The sequence below is a fragment of the Lycium barbarum genome, chromosome 2 (assembly GCF_019175385.1).
Source record: "Lycium barbarum isolate Lr01 chromosome 2, ASM1917538v2, whole genome shotgun sequence".
Taxonomy (NCBI): Eukaryota; Viridiplantae; Streptophyta; class Magnoliopsida; order Solanales; family Solanaceae; genus Lycium; species Lycium barbarum.
The window spans coordinates 123,075,689-123,097,191 of NC_083338.1; the positions used below are offsets into that span (position 1 = coordinate 123,075,689).

Sequence of the window (21,503 nt, forward strand, 5' to 3'; positions counted from 1 at the left end):
CGGAACCGTTGCTCTCAACCATTCGTGTCTCATTTCATTCGATTTCAGCAGTATCCTTTGCCTTTTCCGGCCCCGGTTCACCTTTTCCGCTCTGTAGCCGGGCAATCGCTATTGCTTGCTCGGCAATCGCCGCTCTTTGTTCCTGCAACATTTCAAAGATTAAACGTAAGTTCACACCGTCGTTTGGCGCATCCGGGTTTCCTTGGGCCTGGGTCCGAGACAATGTAGCGGAATTGTGAGTATTTAGAGGATCGGTGGCCGGCAGGGTGGCATTCTCTTGATCCACGGTATTTTGCCGGTCGAGTCCCTCCCTTGAATCGACGGGGTTCGGGTCAGCGGGGTTTGGCAATCTCCGTAATCCGCTGCCTGCGTTTTCCGCCACAATTTCGGTATTGTTGACATGACCGGATTGCTCGGCGTCGGCCATTTAGTCTGTTTTCATAGAGACGGGCAGGGGCGTTTTTGATTTTGATGAATGTGATATAAGTCAAGATCGAAGGCCACTATTATCCTAGCCCCACGGTGGGCGTCAAACTGTTTACCCCGAAATCGGATAATCAATTGAATTTGTAAGCGGGTATAGGATATGTGCTTGGATCTTAATATATATATGAGATAGAGGAAATGTATATGCAAGAGTTCTTTAATGAAATGACCAATGATGGCGATTTTCTTACGAACACAAGTGCTTATGAACAATGTAGAATACTCGATGGATTAAATACACTACAAACGTGAACAAAACGGTCGTGGCCGGATCAGAAATTGAAGGAAAGATTGTATATATGGGCTATTCTATTACAAGTGTTCTTGGAGAAATGTAGGAACCAACCCCCTTAAGGGAGGAGAACATGCTCTATTTATAGTGCCACACTTCTGGATCTCACACAAATGAAGACTAATAAAATAATCATGACAAGGACAGCCCTGCATGGATTTGGTGGGATTGGACTGACGGCGCCGTCTGACACACGCATGGTAGGTAGTTGACTATGGCAGCACGCTACTGGTGCGGGGCCGCATGCGACGGTTATGCGGACCAACGGCCACTCGGTCCAACGGCTATTCGGGACAACGGCCATAGACGCTCGGATCAGCGGACTTGGCCGTTTCGATAACGGAGAAGACAGACTCGTTTAGCTCCGGTACAGACGCCTTCCCCGGAAAGGACCGGATAGCATCCGGTACGTTCTCGCTCCTTTCCTATCACCGGTTTACCTGGCCACCGGTCTGGTTCATATCCGGTTTTCACCGTATACAAGAAGGAACAGTGACAATGTCGCTTTTTGCTGCTGCCATGACAGTGCCGACGAGAAAGAAAGAAGAGCAGTGAACTCGGAAAGGAAATAGTTTTAGAGTGAGGAAATAATCTTAGTTATAGTACAATTAAGATTCAAATTACCTTTAATACTCTCTCCGTCCCAATTTAAGTGTCTTAGTTTAATTAGGTACAAAGTTTAAGAAATAAATAGAGACTTTTAAATCGGGTGGTCCTAAATTAAAGATGTGTATAATGTACTAAAATGTCTTTTAAATCTTTTGGCGATAAACTTGTCACGTAAGATGTTTGAATTGTCAACTTACTAAATATAAAAAGGGGCATTCTTTTTGGGATAGACCAAAAAGGAAAGTAAGACACTTTAATTGGGACGAGGGGTATTTTTTTAACATCTAATTATAATTTTAAAAAATAATGTGATTACCTTTAAAATTACCTGATGGTGTAAAAATTCTTCTACACTGACGGTGCTCTTTCTCTTTCTCTCTCTCTCTCTCTCTCTCTATATATATATAAAAGCACATTGGCCCGGTGATGTGACACTCTTAAAAATCAAGAAACCTATTTATCTATTTTCTCCTTTTTTTTTTTTTTTTTTTTTTTTTTTACTTTTCTCCCATTTAATTGATTTATCATATTAAAATAAAATCCCACCAGTCACTATTGGAAAAAAAAAACACTCCAGAAAACTTTTCGGACGTTTATGGCGGTAATTAAAGTAGTCAGTTAAATATAACTAAACCGTAAGATTAAGAGAGATTTGATAGGATGTTGATTAAGAGAGATTTAAGGCGGATTTACGAAGAAGATGAAGCGGAACAGAAGTAAGGTTTGAAATAATAGGATATCAATAATCATACATACTTACTGTATATTTATATTCCTGCAAATTCCGATCGGTAACGGACTCCTCCGTCCACAATTTTTTATACACACATTGTTTACACACTTCAAACATCTTTTCAAACATTCAATTTTTTTAACCAAATACTAACCTTATTTCTACTACCTTTATTTGATGTGCACCACATAGCAGATAACTGAGGAAAATGTTTCAGGCTGAACTCTTTAAATAAGGAAATTATTAAATGTTTGGTTTTATTTAGTGTATTGTCTTTTACTTTTCGACTACAAAAGTGTGTAGATTCATACTAATTACTTACTCATTGACTTTCGTGATCTGTTCATTTTTCTTTCTTCTTTCTTTTGCTTTTAACATCAGGTTTTGGAGAAGAGGAGACCAAGCATGTCGCTGTGACGTTTGCTAAAGACATCACCAATTCAGAATGAGAGGAAAGTGAAGAAGAAGTGCATGACGAGGTTGAACAAAATAATTTGAACTATATCTACTTTGTTTGTTTGTTTCTTTTTTGGGTAAAAACAAGTTGTTAAGTTGATAACTTCATTGCTGGGGTTGCAGGGGCTTTAAAGAAGGGTAAGTTATTCCTTTATTTTATGAATACTAGCTAATTTAAAGAAGGGTAAGTTATTCCTTTATTTTATGAATACTAGCTAATTTAAAGAAGGGTAAGTTATTCCTTTATTTTATGAATACTAGCTAATTTCTAAAAGTTCAAAAAGTCGGACCAATAATCTTTAAATTGTAATCTGAGATATTTGAATTTAGTTCTCGTGTCTAAGAATATTGGGAAAAAAGAGTATATTTATACACGTCACTGAGTTATTTCCGTGGTGTATTTATATCAGAGTTATTTTCTTTGTTTTTCTAATTAATTTCGTATGAATATAGCCCTTTTAGATTGCCTTATATGTTGGTCAAATCAACTTATAAGTCATTTTTTAACTTATTTGAGTGTTTGGTAAAATAGAAAATAACTTAAATTAAGTTAAAAAGTGTTTAAATTAAGTCAAAACCAAGAAGTTGCTCAACCCCATTTTTTTTTTTTTTTGGCTTAAAAGCCATTTTAGTTTGACCAATAACTTTACCCTTTTATCGCTTATATTTTTTTTGTTAATCCCAATACTACCCTTACTTGATATTAACCCTTTAAGCATTTTTATCCAAACACCTTATTTATAAAATAACTTTCAGCACTTAAAAAACACTTTAAGCACTTATGCTTATAAGCCACTTTTTTTCAGCTAATCCAAAAGAGTATATTTACAAACGTCATTGAGTTATTTCAGTGGTGTATTTATATCAGAGTTATTTTCATTGTTTTTCTAATTAATTTCGTATGAATATATCTTATATCTCTAATGCGGACCAAACTCTTTTTGTTGGCATATTCTATATCTAACTCAAGATAGCTATTTGTAAATATTTTAGTCTTAATACTTACTGGGACGGCAGCGTGCGGCCTTTCAAATTGAAGATTTTATATAAGATAATGGTTAAGTATGTAATTTTCTTTGGGAGACATTATTGCTGTAGAGAAGGTCATTGATTAAATAGGAAAACCAAAGGTCAACAACTCTTGGGGAAGATACTTTTGAAGATATTTAACAAGCAATGTCTGGTAATTTTGTCTTCCTGTTTTTAACGTTTCTATCTTTTTTTCGGTGTTAGTGTTATTTCAATTTGATCACTTATATTTATTCCTCTATCGGTATAAAATTACAAAAATGCATATAGTGCATTTATTTGAATTTGTTGACACATTTTTTTAAAAATATGTAGTTTTCCTTATAAGATTTGATTTTTAAAAGAAACTGTATTTATGCCCTATATTATATATCCATTCTTTTAGTTTTGGTATTGTTTATATATATATATAGATATATTGACTAAATTTATAAAAAGATATTCGCGCGGGCAATTTAACTAGAATATATATATATATATATATATATATATATATATATATATATATATATATATATATATATATATATATATATATATACACACACACTATACTATAGAAGGAACTCCATAACTTAAAAGTTAAATTACTTAAATGCCCTTCTTATTATTTACGTAAATATTCTACTTTGTTTTTTTCTTAAAAAAAGAAAAGAAAACAAACCTACTAAATAAATCCAAACCTACAGCCGTTTTTGAAGAGATGCCTTACTTCTAACTTCCTTTTGCGAATAGTTGTTATTGGATTAACCGAGCTGTTCTGCTCTCTATGCTACGAAGAGAAACAAAGAAACAAAACGGTTCTAAATATATTCTTTGTTATTGTGTTCTGAATTCACACGAATCGATGACCATACCATCTGGACACCAATGATTTCGAGCATCCACATAGAATAGAGCATGAAACTCAACTGTACACCATCAAATTTCAATTTTGCCAAGCCAAGAAATCTTCTTCAACCACACGTTCAGGTACATTAACTATTGAATTACCCCTTATCTAAAACTATAATTACTCCAAATTAAAAGTTACTCCCTCCCATTAAAAAAGAGTGTCCACTTAGCGTTAAGACAACAAATCTTGCACAGGTATCCTTTTCAACGCCGAATTGCTCAGGATCGCATCTCATTGTTTTTCTAGCTACGTGAGGAAATACAATTACTCAAATAACATTAGAAATCATTAGCTCAGAATTTGATTCTTTCAGAAAGAGTTTATAAATTTCACACAGTCAATGGAGGATACTTTTAAAAGTCATTTCTAACATATTTTCTTCTGATATTTATAAAACGGATACTTAGTGGTCAAAGATATATAGAGAAACAGAAAGGAGAAAAATATAATGAAAACAAAATGTAGCAGCTAATTAACGTTGAAGGTTCACAATCAGTGTATAGCTTGAGTTCCGCCAAGAGAGGCAGTTGCGGATGTAGAGCATAGTGTATGAGTTCACAGGTAATGCACGAGCTTTTGCATAAATCCTGTATTTCTATTAAGAAATTCATAAAATTACATAAATATGTATCAATGAATTAATCTAGTTATTATTGTATATTAATTTGAGGTTACTAGAACAACCCATAAAACTTCAAATCTCGGATCGCCTCTGATTAGAAAAAAGAGCATTTCTGATTAAGTGCAGTTCCTTAAGGACATTGGCAATGTCCTTGCGTTCTTCTGCCAACTCCATTGAGCAAGCAATCCCAATTCGTAACACTGAACACAGGCACTCCTCAATTACTTTTTCACTGCAATTAATGGGCACACCATCCTTATATTCAAGGCAGAGAAGTAGTGTAGGATCACAAACATTCATTACTTGTTCAGGTACTGCCATCTTCACAAAATCATGAAGGTTCAGACCATCCTTGAATATTTCATCTGTGGGGCTCTTTCCCATGAATGTTTCCAACAATAGAATTCCATAGCTGTACACGTCACCATAGGTCGACGACTTACTCCCTGTCGCATATTCTGCATGATACATATTGGCTAATTAATTTATACTTATCAAATAGAAAATCTTCTTATGTATGAGAAAAAAAATCGGCCCTGAACCTTTCCCAGCAAAAAAAAAAAAAAAAAAGCGTGTGCGTGTGCGTGCGTGTGAGTGCTTTTTGTTGTTGTTGTGGTCAATTACAAAATATGTTGAGTAATCCCAACAATTAAACTAAAGATAAAACCAAAACAAAAACAAAAACAAAAACAAAGCATTGAGAGATGGTTTAAAAGATATGAATACTATATTGAGATCTTAAAATAAAGATGTCTATAATATATCGAAATGTCCTTTGCATCTTGTGCTATTTGAGAAACGTGTTAGAACTAAAGAGTTACTAAAGATAAAAAGAGATATTTTTAACGGATCATTTTTCAAAGAAAAAAGTAAGATATTTTGCATATCATCAGTGTTTAAAACTCAAACTAGCTCATAAAAAATAAGTGTTAAGAAGTGTGTTACCCGGCGGTATATATCCAAGCGTCCCTTTTACTGTACTTGAGCTGCTCTGGATTGAGGTGAGTACATGTGTGGCATCAGCTTGCATAAACCTTTCCAATCCAAAATCACCTAAATGAGCAACAAATTCTTCATCCAAAAGCACATTACTTGGTTTGAGATCGCAATGTATCAATGGCATTCCAGATTGATTGTGAAGATAATCCAATGCACTAGCTACATCAATTGCAATATCCAGCCTTTGTCTAATGTTTAAACTTCTTCTAGGCTGCATATTATTCTCCTCATGACCAATAGTACTCCGACAACTTTGGTGCAACCAATTGTGCAAATTACCGTTGGTCATGAACTCGTAAATTACGGCCTTAAAATCATGACCTTGGTGGTCAATACTTGAACAACAAGTTAAAAGCTTTACCAAGTTTCGATGCCTAATATGCCTCAATGCTTCACACTCAGCAACAAAGGACTTGCTAGCTCCTTTCACTTGAAGTTTCAGTACCTTTACAGCAATCTGCATAATCCCAACAACTGATTCATCCAAAATGCCTTTGTATACAGAGCTAAAGTTTCCTGAACCAATCAAATTCTCCGCGGAGAAGCCATTCGTTGCTCTGTGAAGTCGTTGGTAAGTCACTCTAGGGATTATTGTGTCCATAGTTGTCGAACTCTGATGATCCGATCTCTTTTTACTACGCCGCAAAAGGAGTGCCACCACTATGACACCCACGACACCTCCAACAATTAGTAATATGATTAAAATCATTTTTCGAGATGGTTTGCCATAATTAGGATCATTTTCAGAGCATTTTCGTAATTGTAACTCCGGAATACCTCCGCAAAGCTTACTATTCCCGGTAATTGAGACTGCACTTTTATTTTTGAAAACTCCATCCGATGGTAACTCGCCCTCCAAATCATTATAGGACAAATTCAAGAATTTCAGGGATCTGAGACTAACAAAATTCGGGTATCTTACTCACAAATTTATTGTGTGAAAGATCTACGAATTCAAGACTTGTCAAAGAACTTAAAAATGGAGAGATAGCTCCTTGGAGATCGTTATGATTGACGTAGAGCTCTTTTAAGCTTGTCAATGTTTTGAAGCTGCTTGGTATTTCACCTGATAAATTATTGTTGGAAAGGCGCAAATAGACCAAGTTTTTCAAGCGAATAATGTTGTTTAGAGAACCCGTGATGTGGTTGCTTGAGAGGTCTAGTTGGAAAAGTGCCTCAGGGAGCTGCCAAATTTCTTTTGGTATGTCGCCACTAAGATGATTCCTGCTGAGATTCAGGAGTAACAGAGACTTGATCTTTCCAAGACTAGATGGAATAGAACCATGTAAATTATTTGCTCCAAGGTTGAGTTTAGTCAGCATTGTCAAATTTCCTAAACAAGATGGAATTTTCCCTGACAATTGGTTCTCATTGAGGTACAACTCAATTAGTACCTCAAGTTTTCCAATAGAATCAGGAATTTCCCCAGTGAGATGATTTTTCCACAAAGAGAGTTCCTGCAAGCTGTGAAGTTGCGAAATCTCTACAGGAATGGTTCCATGGATAAGATTTCTTGACATGGTTAAGTACTGAAGGCTGGACATATTGCCAAAGTATCGCGGAATAACTCCTCCAAATCGATTGTCATCGAGCTGGAGAAGTTGCAGGGCAGAACAATTTTGCAAGGAAGACATGAAAAGCAAGTCATCTAACTTGCCATTTCCAAGATAATTTTCCTCAAGTCCTAGCCAGTACAAATATTTGGAACTTCCAAAGCTAGGTACCTCTCCGCTGAACCAGTTGGTGTCGACAGCAAAAAGTTGAAGATTTGTCAGGTTTAATACTGATGCAGGAAGCTTTCCAGTTAATTGATTTGCCCCCAAATTAAAAACCTCTAGTCTTGGAAGTGTGAAGCCCATGCTTGACGGAAGGCGCCCTTGAAGTTGATTGATTGATAACTCAAGATTGCGCAATGATGACAAGTTGAAAATTGATGCAGGGATGACTCCAGAGAGATTATTTTGGGCAAGTTCAAGGACCTCTAAATTTCCTAAGTTTCCAAGAAAATCAGGCATGGTTCCATGGAAATTATTTGCTAATAGGCTGATCGCTCGAATTGAAGACAAGTTGCCAAAACAAGATGGGATCTCTCCAGACAAATTGTTGAAGAAAACATGCATCTCCTCAAGCTTATTCAGTGAAGCAAACTCCACCGGAATGTTGCCCTTTAGTTTATTCCTGGCCAAATGAAGCATAGTCAGTTTTAAGCAACACGAAATATCTCCCCAGAAAATGAGTTATTTCTTAGAACTAATGTTTGCAATCTTGATAGTTTGCCTATCTCTTGGGGAATTTGTCCGGTAAAGCTATTGTTGTCAAGCCGGAGTTGGCACAGAAAACTTAGATTACCCACTGCAGGGGACAATGTACCAACCAATCTGCTAGGCCGTAGGTCTATTGTGATGACTCGCTGGTCATGTTTGTGACCACAAGTTATACCTATCCAATTGCAGAAATGGACTGATTCGTTCCATGAAAATGTAATGCTTAGTGGGTCGGAGACAATTCCTTTCTTGAAGGAAAGTAATGTCAATTGATCTGTATCATTTCCAAGAAGTACTTTCGACGATGAAATTAGGTGAGTATAGTGGAGTAGTATGGAGGAGGAGAGGAGGAGGATATAGTAGCAAACCCAGTGCAAAATGGCAGAATCCATTATTCTAGCCAGTGGATGGTGAGATTAATTGTAATGGACTTAAAGGAAATGTGATTTTTGGTTCGTGTGAAGATGGGTTATAAGAATTTCTTGAGTTTCTTTATGTAGTAAGAGTAGTTGATTATTCCTCCAATTTATAGCAATCGAGTTCTTCTTTAGTACAGTATATTGTTATTTCAGTCTATTTTTTTTTTCTAATGTGTTATCCATTTTTCCAGAGATTGAATACAAAGAATTAAGTAGACAACTACTCGATCTATAACAAATCGTACAAACTACTTTGTAATTAAGACTAGTATACCTATACAGCGAATTGCAAAAACCTCGCTGCTAAGGCGTATCGAAAATTTTGAGTTTATAGATTTTGGATTATAGAAAAGGCAGCTAGTACTGTATAAATTTATTTATACATATTCAGTGAATTTCTAAACACAAATACAAACTTTAGCCAAATTAAAGTTATTGGATTGTACTGAGTACTGACCCATTGCTAGAAGTTGCCTGACTGCCTCGCCTCTAGACAAATGTGGAAAGGTGTCTATGTCAAAGAAGAGTCTTTAAACGTGCTTCTTGGTTATATTTGCCGTAGTCCATCAATTGACTGGAATTAATTGTTTCATTTGCGGTAATCTCCTGTCCAATCTGTTAGTTTTCTTTTCTTTTGCCACGGAAGTTTCAAGGGGTCACAGTACTCAAATGAGTCCTAGGGCTGGGCATAAAACACCGAAAACCGAATTACGAACCGAACCGGGGATTTCGATATTTCGATATTCGGTATTTCGATAATAAAATTAAAAAAAAATCGGTATGAAGTAATTATAGGTTCGGTAACTCAGTATTTACCGAATACCGAAATAGTTATTAAAAGAGGGCCATTAAATTAATAGTTCAGTCCATCAGCCCATGCATCAATAGCAAGTTTGCAACAATACCCATCAGTTTAGACCATATTGTGGAAATCTGACCCACGTTAAATTTATGATTTTTATACTTTCCAAGTAGAAATTAGATAAGCGGATGGATTCTAATATTCAATAGTCATATAACAATAGCAATATGCATTCTAATCATAAGATTTTGCTCAAATCTTGAAAGTTAAATCCCCAAATCAACTGTCACTATTAATCACATATATTCATTCAAAATGCACAAATCTGGGTATCCAAATTTACAGCTAAAAAAAATTAAGAAACCCTGAATCTGTGCTTGTAATACAGTGAACTCGACTTAATATGGTATTATCAAATATCGTGCCGAACCGAAATTTGATTTACTGAATTACCGAACCGAAGTTTGAAAATTCGGTATTTGGTATCTACTTTCAATTACCGATTACCTAATTACCAAACCTGAACTTTGAAAATACCGAACGCCCACCCCTACAAATGACCACTGCTGTTTACAATTGGATGGATCCTGGGATGGTTCTTATTACGTACAATTCAAAATATGGTCATTTTGATTATAAAACCACTTCAAATTAGAATTTCTCGGCACTGCCATTTCGTTGGTCTTGCTCTTTTTTCCTCACGCTTCACATTTAGTTTTGTCAGTTTCCGTTAATTATTTTCGGTATAATGTGATCATGCCGATCTTTTTCATTTGCTCCACGCGTAATTACCTTGTACACGTTATGAGAAAGTGATAGTTGAGACAAAAGTCTTCGTCAACTTAAGTTTAATTTCCTAGCTTGTAGTTCATGTATTCATGCACCATCCTCCAGTTAACTATTATGAGAAAGTGATAGTAATTGAAAGACATTTTCTTTTCCATGTCTAGATATGAAGTCTTCGTCAATATGAGTTTTTAGTAATTCATATTTATGATCTGTCTGCATTAGTACTGTTTTGGAATTGTGGTCACAAGTCAGTCGTACCTAGTTAGTTGCAGAAATTTTATTTCGTACCGAAGAAAATATCTTTGGTAGAAACTGTTTTTGTTGCAAAATTGTTATTGGGTTGGGTCCACCTATAAGGGGTGCTAACTAGCCCGTTAACCCATTAGCTAGTCCTCCTCCTGAAAACCCCATTACTAGCCTTTAAAGACACCACTATGAGTGTAAGAAAAAAGATGATCTTCTACAATAGAAAACAGCTTGGGTTAGGGTAAATTCTATGCATCATCATTTAGAGAGATATCTAGGTCGTAGATAAAGGGAGTTCATCCGCTTTGTGGCGATTCCCAACAATCGGTGACACGAGTCATAGTTCCTAAAGATCCGCTTCCGCTACGAAGAAACCCATAAATCTCCTAGCTAGTATTTACGCTCCAAAATACTACATTGGCATTAGATCCATAGGCTCATGTTCCGATTAGAGACATGATCGTAAGCAATACATGAAAATTAGGGTTTTTATGAATAATCCCGAATCTTAATTGCATTATTTCACGTCTGTAAATGCCTAGTTTTTGCATGAAACCTTAAGGCTTTTATAGATCTCTTCGAGAGCTTTCCATCGATATGTGGATCATATTTTTTGGCCTTGTAGTTTGAGATATTAAATTTTGAAATTTTAGGTTTTAATTATCACGAATTTAACCCCAAAAATTCAATAATCCCAGTTTCATGCAATTTTTGTGCGAATTGACTTAGGTAATATGCTACCCATATGTTTTTTTTAGCAAAATCATATAATCAATTGTGATTTTCATCGAAAAGTTGGATAGGATTTGAAGGAAAATCCACTAGGGTTTGTTTAGAACAAAACCCATCAAGTTTTGATCATATGGATCAATCTCTGGACTGTTTTACTTAGATTTGCCAGAAAACAGCAGATCCGTCGGAGAAGAAAAAACAACTCATTTTTTTCCAATTTGGCACCTTATTTGACGATTTTTCTAGCAGTTGATGCTTGAAATCAATCCTAAAATACGTTCCGGACAAAACTTTGTGTTTTAATGTAATCACAATAGCCAAAATGTGAAGAAAAACGCGACTGGGTAGTTTTGACCCATTCTAGCAAAATGGGTGGAGTTAGCTGAATAGGATGACCAGTTTTGTTTGCTAGTGAAGCCCACTCTCGGTTGAAACATATTTCTAGAGATTGCGGTTTACGCAGAACTTCGATTTCAATAATTCATTTTTTGTTTTGCTCGAAATTAAATTTATGATTTTTTCATATTTTTTAAATAATTTTTAGACACTGGAATTATTTTTTTCCCGTAATTAATACCGTTCTGAAATTGTTAATTTCGTATTAATTAATTTATGTTGTATTTTTCAAAAATAAAAATATGAAAATCTGTATATGATGCGTAGAACATGTCTAACTCTACCTAAAAGTTTATGGAAAATAATTTTTTTATTTTTAAATGAAATTAGGTATAAATATTGATTTTCTCCTCAATTCGTTCTAGGAAACATATGAAAATTAATTTTTCAGATATAATTAAATTATTCGTTTGATATATAAGTGTATCTAGAATAAGATCTGAATTTTTCTATTTGGTGTGTATATTTTTTGGGCATATACCACTTATTTAATTAAGAAATAAAATATTTATTGAAATATTTGGTGACTTAGTTTGAGTTGATATGGTTATTTTATGTTTAACATCTATCCTTAGACGATGATTGAAAACGTAGTGAACTTTCGACTCTAGGATTCATGGTTATGTTTAATAGCCCTGTCAATTGCTAAAGTTACATTTATGTGTATGCGAAAACATTAAACATGTGTGCTTTTATGTTAATTGTGAAACTTTATGTTTACAAATATGTAGAAGTTCCATAATTACCATGTCTACTGCTTTAGAATATTGTTGTAGAGCTTATCAGAAGTGAAAAGCGAAGTGAAAAGCTCACCTCAAAAATTATAAAATTTTAAACTGTAATATGTGCTGGAAGACCTTTTTTTTTTTTGTTTTTTTTTTTTTTTTTGTAAATAATGTCATGGATGAAGCTTATGATGCTTGAAAAATATTTCCTAGCTCGCATTATGTTGCGAAGCTGTGAAGATGTCACAGGGAATTTTACCCATAAGGTTACCAAAATTATGTGCGGTGCTCTTGAATCCAAGTTTGGTAGCACTACGGTTACCAGACTTAAGGTCATAAGTTGACTAATGAGCACCAAGTTCAAGCAGTTATCTGTTTTCTTCCCCAAATTAGGAGCATATGAAGATGCCCCTGACTTATGATGTGAAACAGCACCTGAGTTAGAAGAAGAGCGGCATGAGGCTGCAAAATAAGGTGCAAAATTGCACAAAATAATTTCTAACTCAATAAATGATTTTAAATGTAAAATTAGAGGAAATTGGAAAGTTAAGGTTCAACCAAATAAGAATCCTAAAATGATAACTAACACGACGATAGAAAGAAAAAAAAATATTGACTAAACTGAAATGCTTCAGTTGTGATCAAAAGGATCACCATGCTAGTGATTGAACTGAGCTAATAAAGCACTTCATAATTAGTCTAGAAAGTTACTTTGTGTTCCTTACGCTAGTAATATATGTGTTGCTAGCTGCGTTTTTTTTTTTTTTCATTCTTTCTGAGACTAGTCTTTTATCGTAATTGACATAGAAGCCATATACCACATTCTGAGGGAATGAAGCCTCTGTGAACTTCCAACGGATCCCACACATGCAATGTGGATATATGTAGGAAACGACATTAAGGTTGTTAATAAGATTGTATCATGTGAATTAGTTTTACATGAAAATGAGATTTTATCCTACATAACACTTTTAGTTGTTTCTTATACTTTTAGGGATATTATTTTCTGTTGGTATATTATATTTAGGTTTCAATTGGAATTTTCATGGCATTTAGGCATAAGAACACTTATTTTGGTTCTGGTTTCAAAAATGATTTTATTTATAATGGATTTTGGATATTAGTTCCTTTAATCCAATTATTAGCTTCCCCAATTTCCTTATTGCATAATCACAAGGATGATGTGAAATTTTACATGCTAGACTTGGTTATATGGGCCTATGACATGTGGGTAATTCCACTTGTAAATGCTATCTAGTTCAAAAAAGCTAATAGAAAATCATTTAATAACACCACCATGACTGATTTTTCATTGCATGGATTTATTCTGAAGTTGTATTTCCATGAATGCGAAAATGTGACAAAGAGCTTCTAATTTCATCATATTGATTGATAAAATTACTTGTTTTGGTGATGTCCATTTGATGTCACTTATCCATTTGATGTCACTTACTCTAAGGCAACGATTTGTTTTAAGAAGTATGTGAAAAAAAATTTGGAAATCAATTGGACAAATTAATAAAAATATGGAGAACCAGTTAATCGAGGCCATGAATACGTCTTGGTCCCATTAAGTGAGTTTTTGCTGATGAAAGTGGAATTGTTAATAAGTTGACTATTCCAATATTTCACAATAAAAGGTATTGTGGAAAACATAACTAGAATGCTCCTTGAAATGATTAGATCAATGATGGCGCAAGTAAGTTACATGTTTCCAATTGGAGATGTGTTCCACTAATTTGTTGCTTGCGTTCTTAATCTTGTGCCAATGGAATCAGTTACATCTACACCATATGAGTTATGGAGTAACATATATCTCATGTATTTTGTGAGACCTCTGTGATGCACAACTTAATTATGTACATAATTTTTCTTATGGCATATTGGGCTAAAGAGGAAGCAAAAGTGTCTATATGAGATACTATAAATTACGTGTTTTTGAAGCTACATCACAGTGGGAGGGTAACTGAATTCGACTCAAGAAGTTTCACATCTATCCAAGGAGGGCGAGATAGGTTTTGGCTTAACTACTCAACCTAAGGACCGAGATCAAATAGGATCCCTTCATCTGAGTTGGAGATTTTTAAGTGATGATGAATTAATTTATCATTTAGATCAACCTTCATCATCGGATGCGAATGAGAATGATCCTTCTCTGAGTGGGAGCGATAATAATCTTCTTATTTCAAATGGGAGTGAGATGAATCTTGTTCCAAGTGGGAGCTAGATGAATATTTCGGGTCCAAGTAGGAGCAAAATTAATCCAAACAGGATTAATATGAGATTATATGAATCTCAATCAAGATATAGTGCTCCTACAAGATGGAAATGAGCGAAGAATTAGCTCTTTTATTCCCTTCAAAGAATAAAATGAATAAATGCAATGGAAGAATACACAGAGTGTAGGAGAATCAACCAAGTTTAGGAACTTGTTGATCTCCCGAAAGAACACAAAACTATTGAAACCAAATGGGTTTCCAAAGATAAACACAAGACTTGTAGCACAGTTGAGACATATGGCTCGACTTGTTGCTAAGGTGTATACGTAATAGGAGTGATTGACTATGACAAGTCTTTCTCGCTTGTTATATGGATTCACCTCTATGAGCTTAATTCTGACTACTACTGCTAGCTTAGATCTATAATGGCATCAAATGGATGTAAAGACTGTCTTCTCTCGATAGAGAACTAAGTGAATAATTAATTTGGAATAACTTAAGGGTTTCATCCAAAAGGCCACAAACATATCGTTTGTAGACTTTTGTAGCCTTGTTATGCCACAAACAATCTTCAAGGTAGTGGTATATACGTTTTCTTAGTGTGGTCAATTCTATTGACTTCAGAATGATTCACAAGGGATCATTACGTTTATACCAAAAGATCTGAGAGCAATTTTACACTTATGTCATTTTGTGTTGATGACATATTGATAGCTAAAAAATAATTTGAATTATATAAAAAAGGCAAAATCCTTGTTATCATCTCACTTGGAGATGAAAGATATGGGTAAAGATGCATATATTCTTGAAATAAAGATTTTGAGAAAATGATTAAAGAAATTATTCTCTAAATGATTGAACTTCCTAAATTGTGACCGTATCAAAACTCTAATGAAGAAAGACAATGCCTTGTATGCTAGACTGTGTTCTAAGACTCCAAAATAAGATGAACAAATAAGTAAAGTTTCTTATGGTATTTACAGTTGGTAGTCGTATGAAAAATATGTTTGCTAGACTTGATATCTGTTTCTCAATTGGCTTGCAGACAAATATAAAACCAACTTAAATCCAGTATATTGAAAATACAGTTAAAACAAATCATGAGGTACCATATGGGAACTTTTGTTTATGCGTTTTGCCATAAGGCATGACATGGAATTGAGGGGATACATTGATGTTAATTGTAGAAGAGAGTAGGTCCACCTCAGAATGTGTTCTATGCTCAATAATAATGACATATTGTAGACAATGATAACAATCACATGTAGCTTTATTCATGATGAGAGTTGAGCTTGTGGTCTCACCTCAGCAGCGCAATAGGTTGTTTAGTTAAAAAGGTTCTTGAATCATATGCTGATGCTGCAATTAGTATTGAACTAATGACAGTCTTTGTGACCGTCAAGCTACTATTTTGAGCACCAAGAATCCTAAATATCATCGTAAAGCTAAACACATTGACATTAAACTTAATTTTGTGATGACATGATTGCACGCAAAGAACTGAACATAAAGTATATCTGCACAAATGGTTGCAGATCCATTGACTCAGTTGGATCCTAGAGATACATGTTTTTATTCATGTAAGATCTCAAGGACTGTGTGGGCTTTAAAATAGAGTCATTGGTTTTTTATATTTTTTCCCGACGTTCATGTTTACTGTTTTCTTAAAAATCAAATAAGTTTGATTTGCATACACTTATTATTTGAATGTTTGTGTACATTCTTACTGTGAATGTTTATTGTACATTCATATTATGAAATGCTTTTGGTTCATTCTTTGATATTATTGAAAAGTGTGTCGAATAGACAGAGGTCAACCTTGTCACATAGGTGACCGCCTCCATCAATTTAGTGTTGATGGGAGATGAGACCAGATCTTAAGCAAATAATCATAAGGATAATTTGAGAGCACGTGGCTTAACGATCTTTAGCGTCGCACAAGTAATGACAAAAGGTTATTACAGTGGTTTAATGGTGGAAATGAGCTTCACCTAGTCTACTTCGAGAGGCCAGATATCAGTTCATGTTTATTGATTAGATCAAGGAACTCAGTTCAGATGCATATGGTGTCTGAATATCATACGTACAGTATTATCTTATGCGATAAAGACATACGCTCCATGGGAAAAGAGAAAATGTTGTAGCACATGTTTCATAAGTTATGTGCAAATGTCGACCAAAAGGGCTAACTTAAGTTTTATCTTAACTTATTGTTGTGTGAGACCTTATTGAGTACCCTTGTGACTCCGATCAGTGGCTTGAAGCCTGGTTCGATGTTCGCTATCTTAGCATGCTACGAAATGACCATGAGAGATTCGGTTTGGCGGAGCATGGCTGGAAAAGAGAGTTGGATACAAGTTGAGAGACTCATGAGAAGAAGAAGATTATTAACGAAATCTCATTTAGTTTGTGTTTGTTGGTTCCGGTTATGACTTATGGGCCATAATTGTGAACACAAGAACTTTGATACATGAGATCAAAGTGTGATGGATCTATGTGATTCGAATGATCTAGGGCACTGAGCATACTTCTTATGATCTACTTGATGATTTTTATGACGACGATGAGAGGCTATATACAATCAGACCTCTCTATAACGGCACCCGCATATAACAACACCTCTCTATAACAGCTAAGATTTTTTGAAACCGATTTTTTATGTTATATTTTACTTCTCTATAACAACATTTCACCTATAACAGCAACAACCAACTTTATAGCAGTACGTTCTTTGTAAAATTATCCCCCATATAACAGTTATCTTCTTTTTTTGGTAATATAATAATTAACCATCTTTATAAAAATAGAATATCTATGATTACCAATAATAAGAGTAGAAATTTTGACCAAATATTTGATCATTTAATACACTATTTATGACAAAAAAAATCATATGAATATATATATATATATATATATATATATATATCATCATTAAACGATTTTCCTCCGTTATACAAAGTGTAATTAAGCTTAGAATTTGACAATTAAAAATGAAAAATTGATTTTATGCATATTTTTTGCCTATAATAGCGAAGTATTATTTAAATGTTAATGCTGTTATAGGTGTATAACAGTCATTCTCTATCACAGCTGAAAAATTTTGGACCAACCATGCTGTTATAGAGAGGATTGACTGTATTCCTAATAGATTTATAGCAAAGTGCTCTCATAGTATGCCGGTTGCAAGGCCTATTTATCCTGTATGAAATGAAGCAAGAGAATTTCAAGGAGAATATGTTTTTCTTAGCTTAGTGAAGCATAAGCACTCCTTATGTGTGAGTGAGAGATGTTGAAAAGTTTATATTGGGCCGGATCCACCCATAAGAGGTGCTAAGTAGCCCGTTAACTCATTAGCCACTCCTCTTCCTAAACTCTATTACTAGCCTATAAATACACCATTATGGGTGTAAGAAAAAAGATGATTATCCATTATAGAAAATGGCTAGGGTTAGGGTAAAATCTATGTATCATCTGTTAGAGAGATATCTAAGTAGTGGACAAAGGGAGTCCATCCACTTTGTGATGATTCCCAATGATCAGTGACACAATTCGTGGTTGCTTCAGATCCGCTTCCTCTATGGAGAAACTCATAAGTATCCTAACTAGTATTTACTCTTCAACATACTACAATTTTAATTTACCATAAAGTTAAAAAGTTTTTTGAATAACTTTCCTGGATTTAGTTGGATATAGAGTAAGGAGCAAATGAAATCATTTAGTGTAAAATAGAATATGAAGATTGGTTTAAGTTTGGTGCACCATCGGTGTATTATTTTTTTACACCATTATGTAACAACAACCTGTTAGAGCAGGTTACCCACTTACTATTTTTTTTTTCATTTGTAAATGTCACGACCAAAATAGGAGGGACATGACTGGTATCCGGGCCCTACCTGCTGAGCACCGTTAAACGTGCTTTCTTGTCATAATCATAAATAAGAGTGGACCTAGGGATTACTAAATTAAAATTGCTAAATCATATAAGAGACATGCTAAAAAAGGTAAGAGCCCAAGAAGACATACTATACAACTATGCTGACTATGCAATTCGACTAGGGCATCACGAAAAACTATACAGCAAAATATAGGTCGAAGGGGCCATACAAAGTTTAACTATACCATGTGTGTCTATAAGCCTCTACTGGAGTATATGACGTAAAAAGGTCGGGATAGGGCCTCGCCATACCTATATGCACACAAATAAATATAACGTACCAAACCACAACAGCAACTCTGAAACAAGAGGAGAGCTCCAATATCCAATGAACAACAGCCTACAGTGGCGGATCGTTAACCTGTCTACCTCCCCCAGAAAAGGGACGTTAGTAAGGACAAAGTGTATGCAAGGCATGAAAGTAACAAAAAGAGATGCAAGAGAACATAGGATGAAATGTATACAACCTGTATGTCTGAACTACCCTGTGGGCCAAGGATATACATATATACTGTGCATGCATGCCTCTGTAGGCATCCCATCGTATCATATCGGTCTCTGTGGGCATCATCATCATCGTTATCATCATCATGTGACCTGCTGATTAAGTGGTAGTGCGTATATAATGTCGTCACCTTCCCCATACCCCATATATAATACATAATATATGCGTATATAATGTCTGATGGGTCATAGGTATGTATATATATATATATATATATATATATATATATATATATAGTGCCATGCATGAATATGATAAAAGCACATCCTGAATCTGTCGGGGTGACATAAGGTCGTTATACCTCCGAACATCATTATGAGATAGCATTTCCATTAACATAAATGCGACTCTATGAATCTTACTGAATCTGAAGAATGAAATACTGAGCATCCTTACTAGAACATTAATTAACATGAAACATCCCTAGCTACTAAGAATAGATTCATTATGGAGTAGTGTTACTTGTACGTTCTGTTCAGAAAGATCATGTCAAAAGAAGGAAAGTTAACCTTAACATACCTCAAGTCGTCCAAACAATCCAACAACGAAGTTCCCATAACTAGTGTGCCAATCCTATAACAAAGGAATGCATATACGAACTTAGATGGTGATAGTATATCACTTATATCAAAGGATAATTCGATTCAAAAATGAAACGGGCAGCATTTCCCCTTGCTCCTTGGCTACAACAACATACACAGTAGCCAACAACAACAACTCAATCTCATACAAGCCCCTTATACTTACTTCAACAAGTATTACAAGATACATCTCAAACAGCCCAATATACACTTCATATACGGTATTTATACAACTTTTCTCTACATACCCTTCTAGCAAAATCATAACAACATGAAAAAAACATCAAATACTATCCAACTGCAAGGAAATCACCTCAACAACAACATGATCAAAACAGTCCATTAACTCAACATGGTCTCTAATCTATATTTGAACTTCCTTATTCACCTTCTTCCTTCAATCAAGTTGTATAACAATCTAACAACCTCAAGAACATGTAATAGAGATAAAACCTTGCCTTAATCACACAAAAAACGCTCTGGATCAAATTACTTCACTAGGATGAAACCTCCAACTTCAACACCAAAGAGATACTTGAACTCCACTAACCCCAGTGAGTTTTTTAGCACTTCAATCTCTTGATTTTCTTGATTCTCTTGGGTTTGGCCATGATTAGTATATGAACTTGGGAAGAGGATTTTGGAGAGCCTTAGGGTTTGAAATGGGTAGATAATGAACCCAAATGAGGGAAAATGAAATATAATTGGACTACCAGTTTGACGAACCGTCAAACGGTCTGTGGCCCGTCAAATGGTCCAACCAGCATGAACTTTCTCTGAATATTTCACGATTGAGGATCCACCTATTTACGGTCGTCAAACAGTTCTGTAGACCATCAAATGGGGCATCAAAGCACTCTTTCGACAAACTTATTTTCTACGATTCGTTTAACATCTAATCCTTCCAATACTTACTAAACACGAACTTAAACCTTCACATACATAACATGAACATGTCTAGTGTCATATAACATCAAAGGTAATCCCATTCTAAGACTAGGACGAATAACATACAACGAATCTCCACGTGCGAAACTACGAGGTGCAACTTTCTTCCCCCCTTAGGAACATTCGTCCTCGAATGTTAAACTCTCAGGAATCTTATACATTTTAACGGAGTCTCCTCTGTAACTGTACCACTACTAAACTACCACACAGCAAACCAAACTATATAATGCCACATAGGACCATAATAATAAATAACAACAATAGTCCCACACGACCAACAAGAGTAGCAGATAAATAATACATACCTGAAGACGATGGTATCGAAGTCTGCTTATGCTCTGGAACCAGAAACAAATAGGGGTACCTAGACTTCATCTTTTCCTCGTCTTTCCAAGCCATCTCCTCAACATTCTTGTTCCTCTAAAGTACCTTTACCGATGCCACCTACTTTGTTCTTAACCTACAGACCTGTCGATCTAGGATAGCAATAGGAACTTCCTCATATGATAGCTGCTCTGTAACCTGAACAGTATTAAAAGGTACGACTCTGGAAGGATCTCCAATACACTTACGAAGCATAGACACATAGAAGACCTGATGTACAGACTCTAATTCTGAAGGGAGATCTAACTCATAGGCCATCTGACCCATTCTTCGCATAATCCTGTAAGGTTCAATGTATCTAGGGCTAAGCTCGCCCTTTTTGCCAAATCTCATAACGCCCTTCATTGGCGATACCTTCAAAAATACCCATTCAACTACTTGAAATTCCAGCTCTCGCCGTTGATTATCTCCATAGAACTTCTGGAGACTATGAGC

The 21,503-nt window shown here is 35.1% G+C and overlaps 2 protein-coding genes across 2 annotated transcripts; both read right to left on the reverse strand.

The window, feature by feature from the left end:
- Window positions 1-5,074: 5,074 nt before the first annotated feature.
- LOC132627021 (probable LRR receptor-like serine/threonine-protein kinase At3g47570) lies at window positions 5,075-8,334 on the reverse strand. The gene is made up of 2 exons (XM_060342073.1): window positions 6,068-8,334; window positions 5,075-5,580 (listed from the first exon to the last, which is right to left on the reverse strand). The coding sequence occupies exons 1-2, from the start codon at window positions 6,828-6,830 to the stop codon at window positions 5,195-5,197; spliced, it is 1,149 nt and encodes a 382-aa protein (XP_060198056.1). The 5' UTR covers window positions 6,831-8,334; the 3' UTR covers window positions 5,075-5,194.
- Window positions 7,021-21,335, reverse strand: LOC132628843 (LRR receptor-like serine/threonine-protein kinase EFR). Its single transcript, XM_060344605.1, has 6 exons — window positions 21,279-21,335; window positions 21,153-21,206; window positions 20,990-21,022; window positions 16,196-16,269; window positions 16,018-16,140; window positions 7,021-8,299 (listed from the first exon to the last, which is right to left on the reverse strand). The coding sequence occupies exons 1-6, from the start codon at window positions 21,333-21,335 to the stop codon at window positions 7,021-7,023; spliced, it is 1,620 nt and encodes a 539-aa protein (XP_060200588.1).
- Window positions 21,336-21,503: the final 168 nt, after the last annotated feature.

Excerpts from the sequence above, each read along its gene's own strand:
- LOC132627021 (XM_060342073.1), bottom strand. The coding sequence starts at position 6,830 with ATGATTTTAATCATATTACTAATTGTTGGAGGTGTCGTGGGTGTCATA. Across the intron at positions 5,581-6,067 it reads GCTTGGATATATACCGCCGG|AATATGCGACAGGGAGTAAG; the intron begins GTAACACACTTC and ends TGTATCATGCAG.
- LOC132628843 (XM_060344605.1), bottom strand. The coding sequence starts at position 21,335 with ATGGGTCAGATGGCCTATGAGTTAGATCTCCCTTCAGAATTAGAGTCT. Across the intron at positions 16,141-16,195 it reads AGTTCTTTGCGTGCAATCAT|GATTCTTGGTGCTCAAAATA; the intron begins GTCATCACAAAA and ends GATGATATTTAG. Across the intron at positions 8,300-16,017 it reads CAACCTATTGCGCTGCTGAG|GAATAAACTAAAGGGCAACA; the intron begins GTGAGACCACAA and ends TCATTTGGCCAG.